Source organism: Thalassophryne amazonica, chromosome 3 (assembly GCF_902500255.1).
Source record: "Thalassophryne amazonica chromosome 3, fThaAma1.1, whole genome shotgun sequence".
In the NCBI taxonomy this organism is placed as follows: Eukaryota; Metazoa; Chordata; class Actinopteri; order Batrachoidiformes; family Batrachoididae; genus Thalassophryne; species Thalassophryne amazonica.
Genome location: NC_047105.1, coordinates 132,356,505 through 132,371,476, shown reverse-complemented (window position 1 = coordinate 132,371,476; position 14,972 = coordinate 132,356,505). Strand labels below are relative to the sequence as shown.

At 40.1% G+C, this 14,972-nt stretch overlaps 1 protein-coding gene across 1 annotated transcript in view; it reads left to right on the top strand.

Annotated features, from left to right (window-relative positions):
• Positions 1–14,972, top strand: part of LOC117507619 (zinc finger protein 271-like) — a 71,828-nt gene that overhangs the window by 37,507 nt on the left and 19,349 nt on the right. The window contains 1 exon segment of the mRNA XM_034167443.1: positions 1,787–2,052. Within this exon segment, the coding sequence (XP_034023334.1) occupies positions 1,800–2,052 (253 nt within the window). The 5' untranslated portion in view covers positions 1,787–1,799.

Sequence of the window (14,972 nt, the reverse complement as noted above, 5' to 3'; positions counted from 1 at the left end):
CAAGCAATTGCACAATCATGCACTTTCATTTGTAAGTCTACCTTAAAAGCCAAGCTGACTGAGTCCAATGTTAGTCCCATATCCAGTGCCACTGCCACTTTTTCCTCTTCCCTCTGTCTCTCTCTCTGGCTCCTCTTCTCTCTCTGAGGGAACGAGAGACTCATCACTCTCACGCCGTCTTTGCGGCTTATTTGAGCAATCTTTGGAAACATGAAGGCTTTCATCTGTAAAATAAAGCCTTAATGTGTCACTAACTATGCAGGCAGAAGGAGCTCTTTTTATTGGAAGACTTTGGAGTTTTTGTTCTTTCACTCTCTGAGCTGCAGTGCTGTGACTATGTTTACATGCAGCCAATAACCTTTTCATAACCAGAATATTAGCAATAACCCGGTTGCGCATGGCCATGTAAACACCTGCAAAAACCCGAATATGACTGCTGGGTTACTCCTTTTCTAACCCGAATATCAGGTCATATACACGCATCGAGATATCCCCATAGAAAACATTATTTTGTGTTCTGCGCATGTCCTATCCGCAAGGAATCTTTGTCTTTTGAGTACGGCAACTACTTGTGAGTACGGCGTGCGCAACCCACCGGACAACACAGAAGCAGAGGTAAACAAGTATGGAGAAATCCAGACACGGCAGCACAGCACCACACTTTTGGAGCGAGGAGGAAACCGAATACTTCATTAGTATCGTGAAAGACATGAATACGAGGTCTATTAGAAAAGTATCCGACCTTTTTATTTTTTTCAAAAACCTAATGGATTTGAATCACGTGTGCTTGCATGAGCCAACCTTGAACCTTCGTGTGCATGCGTGATTTTTTTTTTTCACGCCTGTCGGTTGCGTCATTTGCTTGTAAGCAGCCATTGTGTGAGGATGGGTGGAGTCTCTCGTTTTTTCTTTGCAAGGAAATGGCGAACGACTGGAGCAGCATGACTGCATCAAATTTTGCCACAAACTGGGCGACAGCCAGGTGGGAACCATTCGGATTATTCAGACGGCTTTCGGTGATGATGCTATGGGCGTCACACAGATTAAGGAGCGGTACAACCGGTTTAAAGACGGCCACACAACGGTGGAGAGCGCGCCGCGCTTCGGGCAGCCATCAACATGCTGAAATGACCGGATCATTCCAAAGTGAACGCTGTGATGATGTGGGACCGTCGTGTGACTATCTGAGAAATTGTGGAAGAGGTGGACATCAGCACTTTTTCGGTACATTCCACTGTGACAGAAGATTTTGCCATGAAAAGAGTTGCAGCGAAATTCATCAGCATGAAGCTGATGGCGACAGCAAAAGGGCCTCCGTGTTGAAGCCTAACAGGACATGCTGGGACATGCCCAGCTCGTCCACAATTTTTTGGATAGTCACACGACTGCAAAGCCACCGAAAGCCGTCTGAATCTTCCAAATGGTGGACGAGCTGGGCATGTACATACTCAAAACCTGGATTAATCTTTTTAGTCACATAGCACTACTGTTATGCTGAACACTATTGTTGGTGTCAACTTGACTCCAGAAAGGGCAAAGAGCAAACTCATCCTGTCTGATTAACAGCAAACATGATGAGTTCTACAATGAATTCACCTGGTGGAGTTGGTGGTTATAAAGAAACCTGCACCCTCTTTTCTCTTTCTGGAGTCAGGTTGATACCTATGTTACTTCACAAATCATAACTGGACTCACTTGAACTCTACATTAAGTCTGTACTTGATGGTTCACTGGTTTTGTGATTCAGTTGTTCAATGACTCTTTCTTTCTTCTGTGATTTTCTTAGGGATTCTACAAACATGTCTAAAGCCCAGCAGCTGAGAGACATGCTGAAACTACGGCTAACGGCAACTGACAAAGAGATATTTGAGTTGTTTGAAGAAATGATTACCGACTATGAAGAAATGATTGCAGACTATGAAGGAATGATCACCGACTATGAAGGAATAATTGCAGGTTGTAAAGAAGAAATCTGTCGTTTACAAGAAGAGAACAAAGGGGGGAAAGTGCTGGATGCTGTCTTTAATCCTCATGTTTGCTTATACAGAGCAGGTTTGTTCACTAAACCTTATGTTTCTACTGTTTATGTCCTACAACATATTATAGCTGTCAAAATATTTTCCTAATCAGGTATTCTACCAATAATTTTGTGAACACTTATGCAACAGACTGCAAATGATTTGATGAAAAATGTTAAATTTTGGCATATGTAAAACCTCTGGATCAATTATTAGTCCCCATTCTGGATGTTTCCACTTCCTTTTATCCTCAGCGATTTTTGAATTCAGAAATTAACAAAGGCGAGGATTATGGTGGCAACAGTTTGTATTATTGCACATGGTTTGGTTTATTTTGATCCAACACTTGGAACAAAAAGGGTAACATCAATAACTTACTGAAAACCTGAAATAGTGCTTCCCATTTACGTCATAATTCATAACTGGAATGGCATCATATTTGAAGTCGTTCCATTTTCCGCACACAAGTCGGAAAATAAGATGGATGCTAATTTTCGGCCCACCAAAGAGTCCATATTGACGATAGCAGATGTTACAGAGCTTACATTGTTTTAATTTACTGCTCGGGTTGTAGCATGGTGTAGACAGTTGTTTGCAACATCTAGCAGGTTAGTCAGTATTAGTGGCACCAGTTGATAAACAACGCTTTAAGCAGTGTTTGCACAAAACAAATTGCAGCAGCAATGACTATATGTGTGCCAGGTGTTACTACATACAATCCACTGCACCAGCGACAATGTCTGCTGTAAACATTGTTACATATTGTCATGATATGCCCCAACTGTTGTGTGTGCGACAGAAGTCATAATAATTTTGTATTTTAACTTGTGCATATAGATGGCTTTGTAGTTAAGTATTTCTGTTTTTTCTTTTTTTTATCTTTGTTGTTTTTTCTGTTGTCATGGGGCCATGATGGAAATAAGTCTGCTTTTTCGTGCCATCTTTGGCAAGTATATATATGTATATTATTTCATATCATGTATTTTGCCAAATCAATCAGAGAGAAAGCGCAAGAGAGACTTGCTCAAAGTAGATCCACGCACCTCGTGCGTAAAAGCTGGTTGGATTTGCACTTAAATTTGTGGACCAGTGCAACGTAAATCCCCGTGTGATTGTTCCGCTGGCAGCAGCATGAATCATCCTCATCTGCACATACACAATATATTATCATGCACGTTTAGTTGAACTTCAAAGCAAAAAGCACCTGTTTAAATGTCCTTAAGTCTCACTTTGGGGGTCACATCACCACCCGACAGTCATGTATGGTGAATATTTCATCCGAAATTGGCACAGTGCGAGGGTTCAGGGTGTCCAATACGCGCCCTGTTGTGTCACTGCCATCAGCAGCAGAAGCAGCAGCAGCAGCGCCGTCATTTTTCTTATTTCTGAGCCAATATAACCATAGTGCTTTGAATAATTCACCAACATGATTTTGAGTGGTTTTAAAGGCATTGAAAGCAACAGTAATAGACAAAAAAAATGACACCTCTGTTGCAATATTTGTAATATCAAAGTTCTTTTGTGTGTTTCTGTCAAAGATTAAGTTGATAAATAATGCTGAAAAGGTTAAAAACACATTAATATTTGATGGACATAGTATTTGCTCTCTTCAAAAAATGACACACCCTACCTCTAATCCAATGAGACAGGCGGAGTTTTTCTGTAATGCTGACAGTTTAGTTTTTATCAACATTTTTGAGTGAGATTGCATTACTTTTTTTAACAATGTAACCCCTAATTGTCTTGTTTGAACAAGAGCTGAACCTGGACTAATGTGATTGTCAAATCAGAGTCAAATTTATTGCTAAGTGTCATTAATGCATAAAAAAACAATAATAAAAAGAAAATGAAAATAAATACTTCTGCAAGAAGTAATTGGAAGATGAAACTCTGGATGAAAAACTTTCAGAATCTGTTTTTCACACTTTGCTGTTTCACTGAGGCTGTGTGGCGAAGATCATCCATCCATCCATCCATCCATTTTCTTCCGCTTTATCCGGAGTCGGGTCGTGGGGGTAGCAGCTCAAGCAAAGTCGCCCAGACCTCCTGATCCACATACCTCCCCCAGCTCCTCCGGGGGAACCCCAAGGCATTCCCAAGCCAGCCAAGAGACGTAGTCCCTCCAGTGAAGATTATCATTTATTAAAATTGCTTCATTGCTTTTTAACAGGGTGTGGTTTATAAATCCGATGTTCACACTGATCAGCCCCAGCCGCAGGGTGGCTGGGCGCTCCCTTAGAGATAGGGTGAGGAGCTCGGTCACTCGGGAGGAGCTCGTAGTCGAGCTGCTGCTCCTCCACATAGAAAGGAGTCAGTTGAGGTGGCTTGTGCATCTCTTCCGGATGCCCCCGGACGCCTCGCTGGAGAGGTGTTCCGGGCACGTCCCATTGGGAGGAGGCCCCAGGGAAGATCCAGGACACGCTGGAGGGACTACATCTCTTGGCTTGCTTGGGAACGCCTTGGGGTTCCCCTGGAGGAGCTGGGGGAGGTGTGTGTGGATCGGGAGGTCTGGGCGGCTTTGCTTGAGCTGCTGCCCCCGCGACCCGACTCCGGATAAAGCGGAAGAAAATGGATGAACACTGATCAGCCCTCCTGAGGGAAAGAGACTCGTCACTCTCACACAGTCTTTATGGCTTATTTGAGCAAACTTGGGAGCTTTTTGAAAGCATGAAGACTTTCAACTGTAAAAGTGTTAATTTCTGAATGTATCAGTAGCTATGCAGGCAGAAGGAGCTGTTTTTATTGAAAGAGTTTTTGTTTTTGTTTTTTTCTTTCACTGAGAGATGCTGCGGCGCTGTGGGCTCTGCTCAGCTCGCTGCTGGCGGGGAGGGGAGAGCAGACAGCAAGTCTCTTCAGCAGAAACACAGCCTCGCTGGATTGGAAAACTCCCGATCCTTACCTGAGAGCAGCGCACACTATAATGGCGCTATGATAAGAGTATAATGGTGCAACACTGTTGTTCCATTGTCTGGGGAGAACCCTGGCCATGAACTGGTTTTGGTCCTATTTAACAAAGCGAAAACAGGTATTTGAGATTAGTGGCACAATCTCAACTCCACTGTATATTGAATGTGGAGTACCACAGGGGTCAATATTTGGACCTTTGCTTTTCCTTATGTGTCAATGACATTCCAACAGAGGCAAAACTCACACAAAGCAGCCTGACCTGACTCTGCCTCCCCATCCATGTTGAAGAACTGTGCAGACCAACTGTCCCCCGTGTTCAGACATCTTCAGCACCTCACTGAAGACATGCCAGGTGCCTGCATGCTTCAAGGCCTACACCATCCCCAAAAAACAAAGAACTTCAGGACTTGATGACTACAGACCTGTCACCCTGACCTCTGTGATGATGACCTTCAAGTGCCTTGTCCTCACACACATCAAGGCCACCTTTGACCCTCACCTGGATCCTCTGCAGTTCGCTGACAGAGCCAACAGGTCTGTAGATGGCGCTGTCAGCACGGCCCTCCACTTCATCCTCCAGCTTCTGGACTCTCCAGGAACCTACGCTAGGATTCTGTTTGTGGACTTCAGCTCTACTTTCAGTATGATCATCCTGGCCCTGCTGCAAGATGAGCTCTCTCAGCTTGGTGTGCTCAGCTCCACCTGCAGGTGGATTGCTGACTTCCTGTCCAACAGGACGTAGCATGTAAAGCTGGAAGAGCACACCTCCTGCACATGGTCAATCAGTACTGGATCCCCCCCAGGGTTGTGTTCTTTCCCCTATACTCTTCTTCTTGTACACAAACAACTGCATCTCCAGTTACCAGTTTGTAAAGCTCCTGAAGTTTACGGACGATACAACCCTCTTCTCTGATGGGGACAGGCTTCCTACAGACAGGAGATCGATCACCTGGTGTCCTGGTGCAAACAGAACAATCTGGAGCTCAATGCCCTCAAGACAATAGAGATGGTTTTTGACTTCAGAAAGAACCCAGTGTCGGCCAACCCCATCACCCTCTATGACTCACCCCGTCACCATTGTGGAGTCCTTCCATTACCTCAGGAACATCATCACCCAGGACCTCAAGTGGGAGGTGAATGTCACAGCCTTTATAGTGTCTGGCATTAATACAGAGGAAATGGAGCAAGCTCTCTCCTCAGTCAGTCAGAGAATGGCTGATTGACAACAGGCTTTCCCTTTATGTTGGGTAAACTGAAGCAGTACTATTTGGTTCTAAACATAATTTTCAGAAACAAAATACCATTCAAGTGCAGTGTGCATGTAATACTTTGAAATGACAAAAGTTAAACATGTAGGTGCCACTCTTGATCAGTCTCTATCTAGAGTGGACATGGCTAGAGAATTTATCATGAAGGCAAATGCCAAGCTAAAATTCCTCTACAGAAACACATGGAATGTTGATAATAGAACTAAGAGGATGCTTGTATCTGCCTTGATCCAATATTTCTTTGACTATGGCAGCACTTCATGGTACACTGGTCTAACAAAGAAATACAAGACTAGACTACAGTGTTCTTAAAGTAAGGTCATTAGGTTTCTTTTCAATGCACCACCCAGAACTCATATTGGTGCTCATAAATTTGAACTGGTCAGGGTGTTACCTGTTGAGTTGTCTTAACTAACTTAAACCTTGTTCATAACATTGTAACCAATAAAGCCCCAAATGAATTTTTTTTTTCGGCTTATTTTAAAACAACACTCAAACATTAAATCAGAATTCAGTCGATTTGCACGTCTATCTGTAAAGCAAGAAAGGTCTGTGTGTGAGTATGTGGCTCACATCTCTCTGTCAGATTGACCTCAGCTTTCGGTGATGGCTTGCGTATGGCACAATGATGTGCATCCTTGATTATGAAAATTTTGTGGATTAATTTTCAAAACCTTTATTTTGACATTTCCAAGATGGCACCCCCTGTGGCATCTCGCGACTGTAATGTCAGGGTAAAGTGAGAAAACAGACTGCAGGAGAATGACTTTTGAGAAAAGAAGTCAGTTAAACGTGTTCTTTCATGTTTGTTTGCAAATATTAACTGTGGCTTGCTGATGTTACAGGTAACAAAGTACACAGCACCAGATAGTACATGTTGCTTGCACCATTTCACAATAAAATGTTTAATGCCAGCGTCTCTGCAAATACTTTTACTGTGAAAGGCATGCTGTCAGTGTTTCTTGCAATTGAGTTTAACTTGACAACACTGAGGAGACCTTAGCTAAAATCTGTTTTGTTTTTTGGCTAAAAATGTCAAATTTCCCACAATTTTTACAAAGTTTCAGCAAGTACATAATAGACGAAACGAGACAAAATATGTTCGTCAACAACCCTTTTTCCCCATGACTAATATGAGGCGATGATGAGATATGGCACCAGTGTTCTAAAAACAGACTAAAACTGTGTAAATGTGCATTATTGTTAACAAATAAAAACAAGACTAAATGTTTCGCAAGAAATAAAAAATAAACAAAAATTCCCTCCTCACTTTCATCTACTACATGACAAGAAATGCAACATCCAGTCCAGCTGTCATGTGTTTGTTCCAGCAGTTCTTTACTGTACTGTGGGCTACGCTACATATCCTCTTGCTACGCCCACTCATAGTCTAATGGCCCAGTCACACGGCACTTAACAAAGGGCAACGAAGCCCTAACGAAACAAGAAATCTGGACTTTTGTTGGCATCATTTAACCTTCGCTCAACTTCATTCCTACAGCTGGCGCTTCGTCACGATTTTTAAACTGTCAAAAAATTTGAACGAAGGGCAACGAAAACCTCAATTCGTCCATATTTCATTTTGCTGTTGTTCTTGATGTTTTTTTTTATCGTTTGCTTAGTTTTTGGAACGTTAGGGTTTACTTTGACTTCGTTCGACCAGCTGAATGTTTTCAAACAGTACAGAAGCTATTTCTTTGCGCTGCTGCTGTGTTCATGTACCGTCAGAAATTATAGGGCAAACTCGGCCTGTTTGTTTGAATTTTTTTTTTTTATGTGGGTGGGGGGGGGTCAGCTTCACTGGGCTCAAACACCTTATATTGGCCAGAATTAATCTTTTGTGTGGATACAGTTAATAATTTTGCCACAAGCAACTGCTGAATTTGAAACAACAAAAAAGTTGTGTAATTTCTGGCGGTACTTGAGCGCAGCAGCAGCAGCTCCTGCGTGCGCTTATTTTTTATTAAATATAACAATATGAGTGTAGGAATGACAGTCCAGCCCTTGTGTACATGTGGCAACAGGTAGATGATTCAGATAATTATATAAGGGTGATTCTTTAACTACGGGCACTATTGGCCTTGTAAATGTAATTTCCACCACACCATTGCCTTACAATATAAAGCACCTTGGGGCAGCTGTTTGTTGTGATTTGGCACTATATACATGTGCTCTGATGTCACTGTTTATCTCCATAGAAACTACCCAAACAATCTTTCATACAAACTGTTTAAAGGGACATGACAGTGTTGTGGTGGAAATTACGGCAATAGTGTGGGACAACTACATTTTGTTTAAAAAAAAATCACAACAGTTGTGTGACATTGAATACCCCAATTATGTTTTGATTATTTTACTGATATTTTATTCAGAGATATTTTAAAACATTAGAAAAACGTTTCTTTACCATTCATTTTTATCATTGAAGATCAAAAGTCTGGGTGTAGGACAAGCACAAAACGGCAATATTTGCATATAATGATGCTGAAAAAATGTGAAAAAGTCATCATTGACTACTAGAACAAATTTCTTAAAACACTTTCATTGTAAAGATAACTATAAAAGTGTGAAATTTCCCCTTTTTTCTGTTTTTCATACAATATGATCAAAGGACATAAGTGCCCGTAGTCTAAGAATCACCCATAAAGAAGTGTTCTGGAAAGCATAATTCACATTGTGGATCAGCTGCAGCTGGTGGAAATAACTGCACATGGGGAGTCAGTGGGGAGTCAATGCACGCATTCACACACACTGATCAATTTACTGCTTTGATATATTCAATCATCTTTACACTTATATTTATTCCCTGTTTTGACAGTTTTCTGTTATAAATCAATATATATAGCTTAGTAACGTAATGCAGTGACAGCATGTCGTCAGACAGTGAGGGTTGTGATGATGATGATGATCCTTCTTGTTCTGCTTGAGGAACCAGAGCAGGTGGACCCACCGACATGCACACAGATCTCCACAGCTTCTGTTTGCAGTTTCTCCAGGACTTGGGCGCTATGAGCTCCATCCCAGCGCCGAGTCCTGGAACTCAGAGATGCAGACACACAATGCTCCAGCTGTGGCTCCAGGAGTGTTTTGTTTAAAACGTCGAGATCAACGTTAGCTTTGGTTTCATTTAGTTCCTCGTTCGTCCCTTTGCACTCTTGCTTTGCAGACTATTCGGTGATAAAACTCCTTTGTCCATCTTTTCTCAACGAATTGACTTTTTTTTTACCTTTTACCTTTCGTTCAGGAATTGTCATGTGCCGTGTGACTGGGCCATAACATATTATGTCTACGATATAGGGTTCTCACCTGCATTATCACAGCGTAATGGTCTGTTACACTGTTAAAATAAAAAATGACACTGCAGTCAGGCCATTGCATTGTTTTTGAGGGTGTGTAATGGGAAAATCATTTCTCTACATTGATTGTGGACCTGCTGATTTTGATTAGAAGCGCCGAGTCCACAATTAAAGATGTCAGTCTTGACTCACCTTTTCTGTTGATTAAAGTCTCTTTTTGTGGGGCAGCCAATGACACGGTTCTCTGCCATGGATTGGAACATTAACCACTTCTCTGGTTTGTAAGCTAAAGTTAGTGCCCCACGTGAAAATAATAATGATGATGATAATATCATCCGCTCCGTGTCTGTGTGTTGTGGGATTTGCTGCGGCTCTCTGACGAGTAAAGGTGGCAAGATGGATCATTCCACAATCAATAACTTCAAAGCGCCATTGCCTTTATAAATCAAATGACACCTCTTTCCAAACGTTGTAAAACAGCATACCACAACCGACCAAAGCTGTTTTTCCCCAAAATGAGACGTCCTCTTTTCCATTGCGGAGAACTTATCTCAGCGCTCCAGGCTGACCACAGCCGCACTGCAGCGCTCCAAACTCGAGTATTGTAGGGAAGATCAGGGCCAAAGTAGCGTTTTACATTTATATCCCTCTGAATCTGCTCGGCTATGAGTCGAGCTGTAACGGTCATATTATTTAACACAAGTTTTTGTTGGTGTTTTATAATAAATATAAAACATCACAACAAGTGCATCATTTGTAAATGTGTATTGAATCAACAAACAAGACACTTTTAGCAAAGTTGCATTGAAGATTCATTCATTCAAGATATTTGTTATTCCAGACATTTAATCAATATTTCAGCTATGGAACACAAGTCAACTGGAATGAATAAACAAAAATTATCTCTGAAATAAATAGAAACAGACGAAAATGTTTTGACTAAAACTCGACTAAAATACCTTGAGGTCTCATTTGACAAAAACTAGACTAAAATGTTGACTTTTAGTCGACAAAAATATGTGAATGACTAAATGTGACTAAGAGTAAGAATGAACTTTGACACAAGACTGACAAAGACTAAATTGAAAAATTGGTGACAAAATTAATACTAGTACATAAGCTGAATAAAATCTTGTATTTGGTGTGAGTTCAAGTTTAAATAAACTGTGTTCCCGGAGGCTGAGGGTACTATTTTCTGTTTTAAATATTCTAAATGTTCTGTTTAATTTTATGTGATTCTCTTCCAATAACCTGCTTAATAGGAATCCTTTTATTTTCATATAATTGATAATAAAACAGATTTTTGAAAACGATACACTCAATGTACACTCGGTGTTTATTTCTTCCTATAGCTTTGCGTATATATTCTTAAAATAACTATTTGTGTGTGTCTTTGTATCTGTGTTATCCATGTACTGTTTGTCTCTTAAAACTATGTAAGAGAAAGTAAACCTCTTTGTATATCCCACCTTCAAACACAGCCTCATACGACCATCTGTGAAAAATCTATTTAAGCTCCCAATTTTCTAGAGGAATACAAACGTCATATGGGCACTGCACTAGTCTCTCCAGATACCTTCTGTAAAATGCCATGGTAAATTTTAATGTTATACAACCCCTGGCAATAATTATGGAATCACCAGTCTCGGAGGATGTTCATTCAGTTGTTTAATTTTGTAGAAAAAAAAAAGCAGATCACAGACATGACACAAAACTAAAGTCATTTCAAATGGCAACTTTCTGGCTTTAAGAAACACTATAAGAAATCAGGAAAAAAAATTGTGGCAGTCAGTAACGGTTACTTTTTTAGACCAAGCAGAGGAAAAAAATATGGAATCACTCAGTTCTGAGGAATAAATTATGGAATCACCCTGTAAATTTCCATCCCCCAAACTAAAACCTGCATCACATCAGATCTGCTCGTTAGTCTGCATCTAAAAAGGAGTGATCACACCTTGGAGAGCTGTTGCACCAAGTGGACTGACATGAATCATGGCTCCAACACGAGAGATGTCAATTGAAACAAAGGAGAGGATTATCAAACTCTTAAAAGAGGGTAAATCATCATGCAATGTCGCAAAAGATATTGGTTGTTCAGTCAGCTGTCTAAACATGAGATTTATAAAGATGACTGCCTGAAGAGAACATGTAAATTTCCACAGTCATTGATGATATGGGGCTGCATGTCAGGTAAAGGCACTGGGGAGATGGCTGTCATTGCATCATCAATAAATGCACAAGTTTACGTTATGTTGGACACTTTTCTTATCCCATCAATTGAAAGGATGTTTGGGGATGATTAAATCATTTTTCGAGATAATGCATCTTGCCATAGAGCAAAAACTGTGAAAACATTCCTTGCAAAAAGACACATAGGGTCACTGTCATGGCCTGCAAATAGTCCGGATCTTAATCCAATTGAAAATCTTTGGTGGAAGTTGAAGAAAATGGTCAATGACAAGGCTCCAACCTGCAAAGCTGATCTGGCAACAGCAGTCAGAGAAAGTTGGAGCCAGACTGATGAAGAGTATTGTTTGTCACTCATTAAGTCAATGCCTCAGAGATTGCAAGCTGTTATAAAAGCCAGAGGTGGTGCAACAAAATACTAGTGATGTGTTGGAGCGTTCTTTTGTTTTTCATGATTCCATAATTTTTTCCTCAGAATTGAGTGATTCCATATTTTCTTCCCTCTGCTTGGTCTAAAAACGTAACCGTTACTGTCTGCCACAATTTTTTTTCCTGATTTCTTATAGTGTTTCTTAAAGCCAGAAAGTTGCCATTTGAAATGACTTTAGTTTTGTGTCATGTCTGTGTTCTGCTTTTTTTCTACAAAATTAAACAACTGAATTAACATCCTCTGAGGCCGGTGATTCCATAATTTTTGCCAGGGGTTGTACTAGTTTAGTATTATGGAATAGACGACAGTCATGTTCAAATTCAGTGGGACAAACTCCAGTTCAAAACACTGGTTAAACAATTTTTATTCAATGAATTTTCATCTCGAGTCTTCTCCTTTTATTTGGTATTAATCTTATATCATGCTCAGTATTTCATATATGTATAATATATATTAAAATCACACAGGAATGTTTGTTTTTATAACTTATTATTGTAACTTGTTATAGATTTATTCTTTTTTTGTCTGTATAGTACGCATGTTGGGTGTGTTATCTCAGGACCAAAATGGAAATTATCCTTTTATTTTTGTTATTTTATGTGTTTTGAACAATGGTATTTTAATAATAAATATATCAACAAATCAGTGATTACGTTTTGCAGGACTGTGGCAGGATGAGCCCATAACTTAATGATAGCTTTTGTGTTTGTGAGCACCACTTTGTTTTTTTTGTACAATGCACCTTGCAGTTTGTTGGTGGTGGGGAGGGAGGGGTAATTAATGAGTACCGAGTCTGGAAGAAATTCTAGGGCAAACACTTGTGTAACTATAGTTCTTGCTGTTATACAACCCCTGGCAATAATTATGGAATCACCGGCCTCGGAGGATGTTTATTCAGTTGTTTAATTTTGTAGAAAAAAGCAGATCACAGACATGACACAAAACTAAAGTCATTTCAAATGGCAACTTCCTGGCTTTAAGAAACACTAAGAAATCAGGAAAAATAATTGTGGCAGTCAGTAACGGTTACTTTTTTAGACCAAGCAGAGGGAAAAAAAATATGGACTCACTCAATTCTGAGGAATAAATTATAGAATCACCCTGTAAATTTTCATCCCCACAACTAACACCTGCATCAAATCAGATCTGCTCATTAGTCTAAAAAAGGAGTGCATCTAAAAAGGAGTGATCACACCTTGGAGAGCTGTTGCACCAAGTGGACTGATATGAATCATGGCTCCAACACGAGAGATGTCAACTGAAACAAAGGAGAGGATTATCAAACTCTTAAAAGAGGGTAAATCGTCACGCAATGTTGCAAAAGATGTTGGTTGTTCACAGTCAGCTGTGTCTAAACTCTAGACCAAATACAAACATGGGAAGGTTGTTAAAGGCAAACATACTGGTAGACCAAGGAAGACATCAAAGCGTAAAGACAGAAAACTTAAAGCAATATGTCTCAAAAATCGAAAATGCACAACAAAACAAATGAGGAACGAATAGGAGGAAACTGGAGTCAACGTCTGTGACCGAACTGTAAGAAACCGCCTAGAGGAAATGGGATTTACATACAGAAAAGCTTAACGAAAGCCATCATTAACACCTAAACATGATTCCATAATTTTTTCCTCAGAATTGTGATTCCATATTTTTTTTCCCCCTCTGCTTGGTCTAAAAAAAGTAACTGTTACTGACTGCCACAATTTTTTTTTCCTGATTTCTTGTAGTGTTTCTTAAAGCCAGAAAGTTGCCATTTGAAATTACTGTAGTTTTGTGTCATGTCTGTGATCTGCTTTTTTTTCTACAAAATTAAACAACTGAATGAACATCCTCCGAGGTCGGTGATACCATAGTTTTTGCCAGGGGTTGTAGCAAGCACATATTACAACCCCTGGCATTGATGGGATAAGAAACGTGTCCAAAATATCAATGTAAACTTGTGCATTTATTGATGATGTAATGACAGCCATCTCCCCAGTGCCTTTACCTGACAGCCCCATATCATCAATGACTGTGGAAATTTACATGTTCTCTTCAGGCAGTCATCTTTATAAATCTCATTGGAACGGCACCAAACAACAGTTCCAGCATCATCACCTTTCCCAATGCAGATTCGAGATTCATCATTGAATATGACTTTCATCCAGTCATCCACAGTCCACGATTGCTTTTCCTTAGCCCATTGTAACCTTGTTTTTTTCTGTTTAGGTGTTAATGATGGCTTTTGTTTAGCTTTTCTGTATGTAAATCCCATTTCCTTTAGGCACTTTCTTACAGTTCGGTCACAGACATTGACTCCAGTTTCCTCCCATTCGTTCCTCATTTGTTTTGTTGTGCATTTTCGATTTTTGAGACATATTGCTTTAAGTTTTCTGTCTTGACGCTTTGATGTCTTCCTTGGTCTACCAGTATGTTTGTCTTTAACAACCTTCCCATGTTGTTTGTATTTGGTCCAGAGTTTAGACACAGCTGACTGTGAACAACCAACATCTTTTGCAACATTGCGTGATGATTTACCCTCTTTTAAGAGTTTGATAATCCTCTCCTTTGTTTCAATTGACATCTCTCGTGTTGGAGCCATGATTCATGTCAGTCCACTTGGTGCAACAGCTCTCCAAGGTGTGATCACTCCTTTTTAGATGCAGACTAATGAGCAGTTCTGATTTGATGCAGGTGTTAGTTTTGGGGATGAAAATTTACAGGGTGATTCCATAATTTATTCCTCAGAATTGAGTGAGTCCATATTTTTTTCCCTCTGCTTGGTCTAAAAAAGTAACCGTTACTGACTGCCACAATTATTTTTCCTGATTTCTTATAGTGTTTCTTAAAGCCAGAAAGTTGCCATTTGAAATGACTTTAGTTTTGT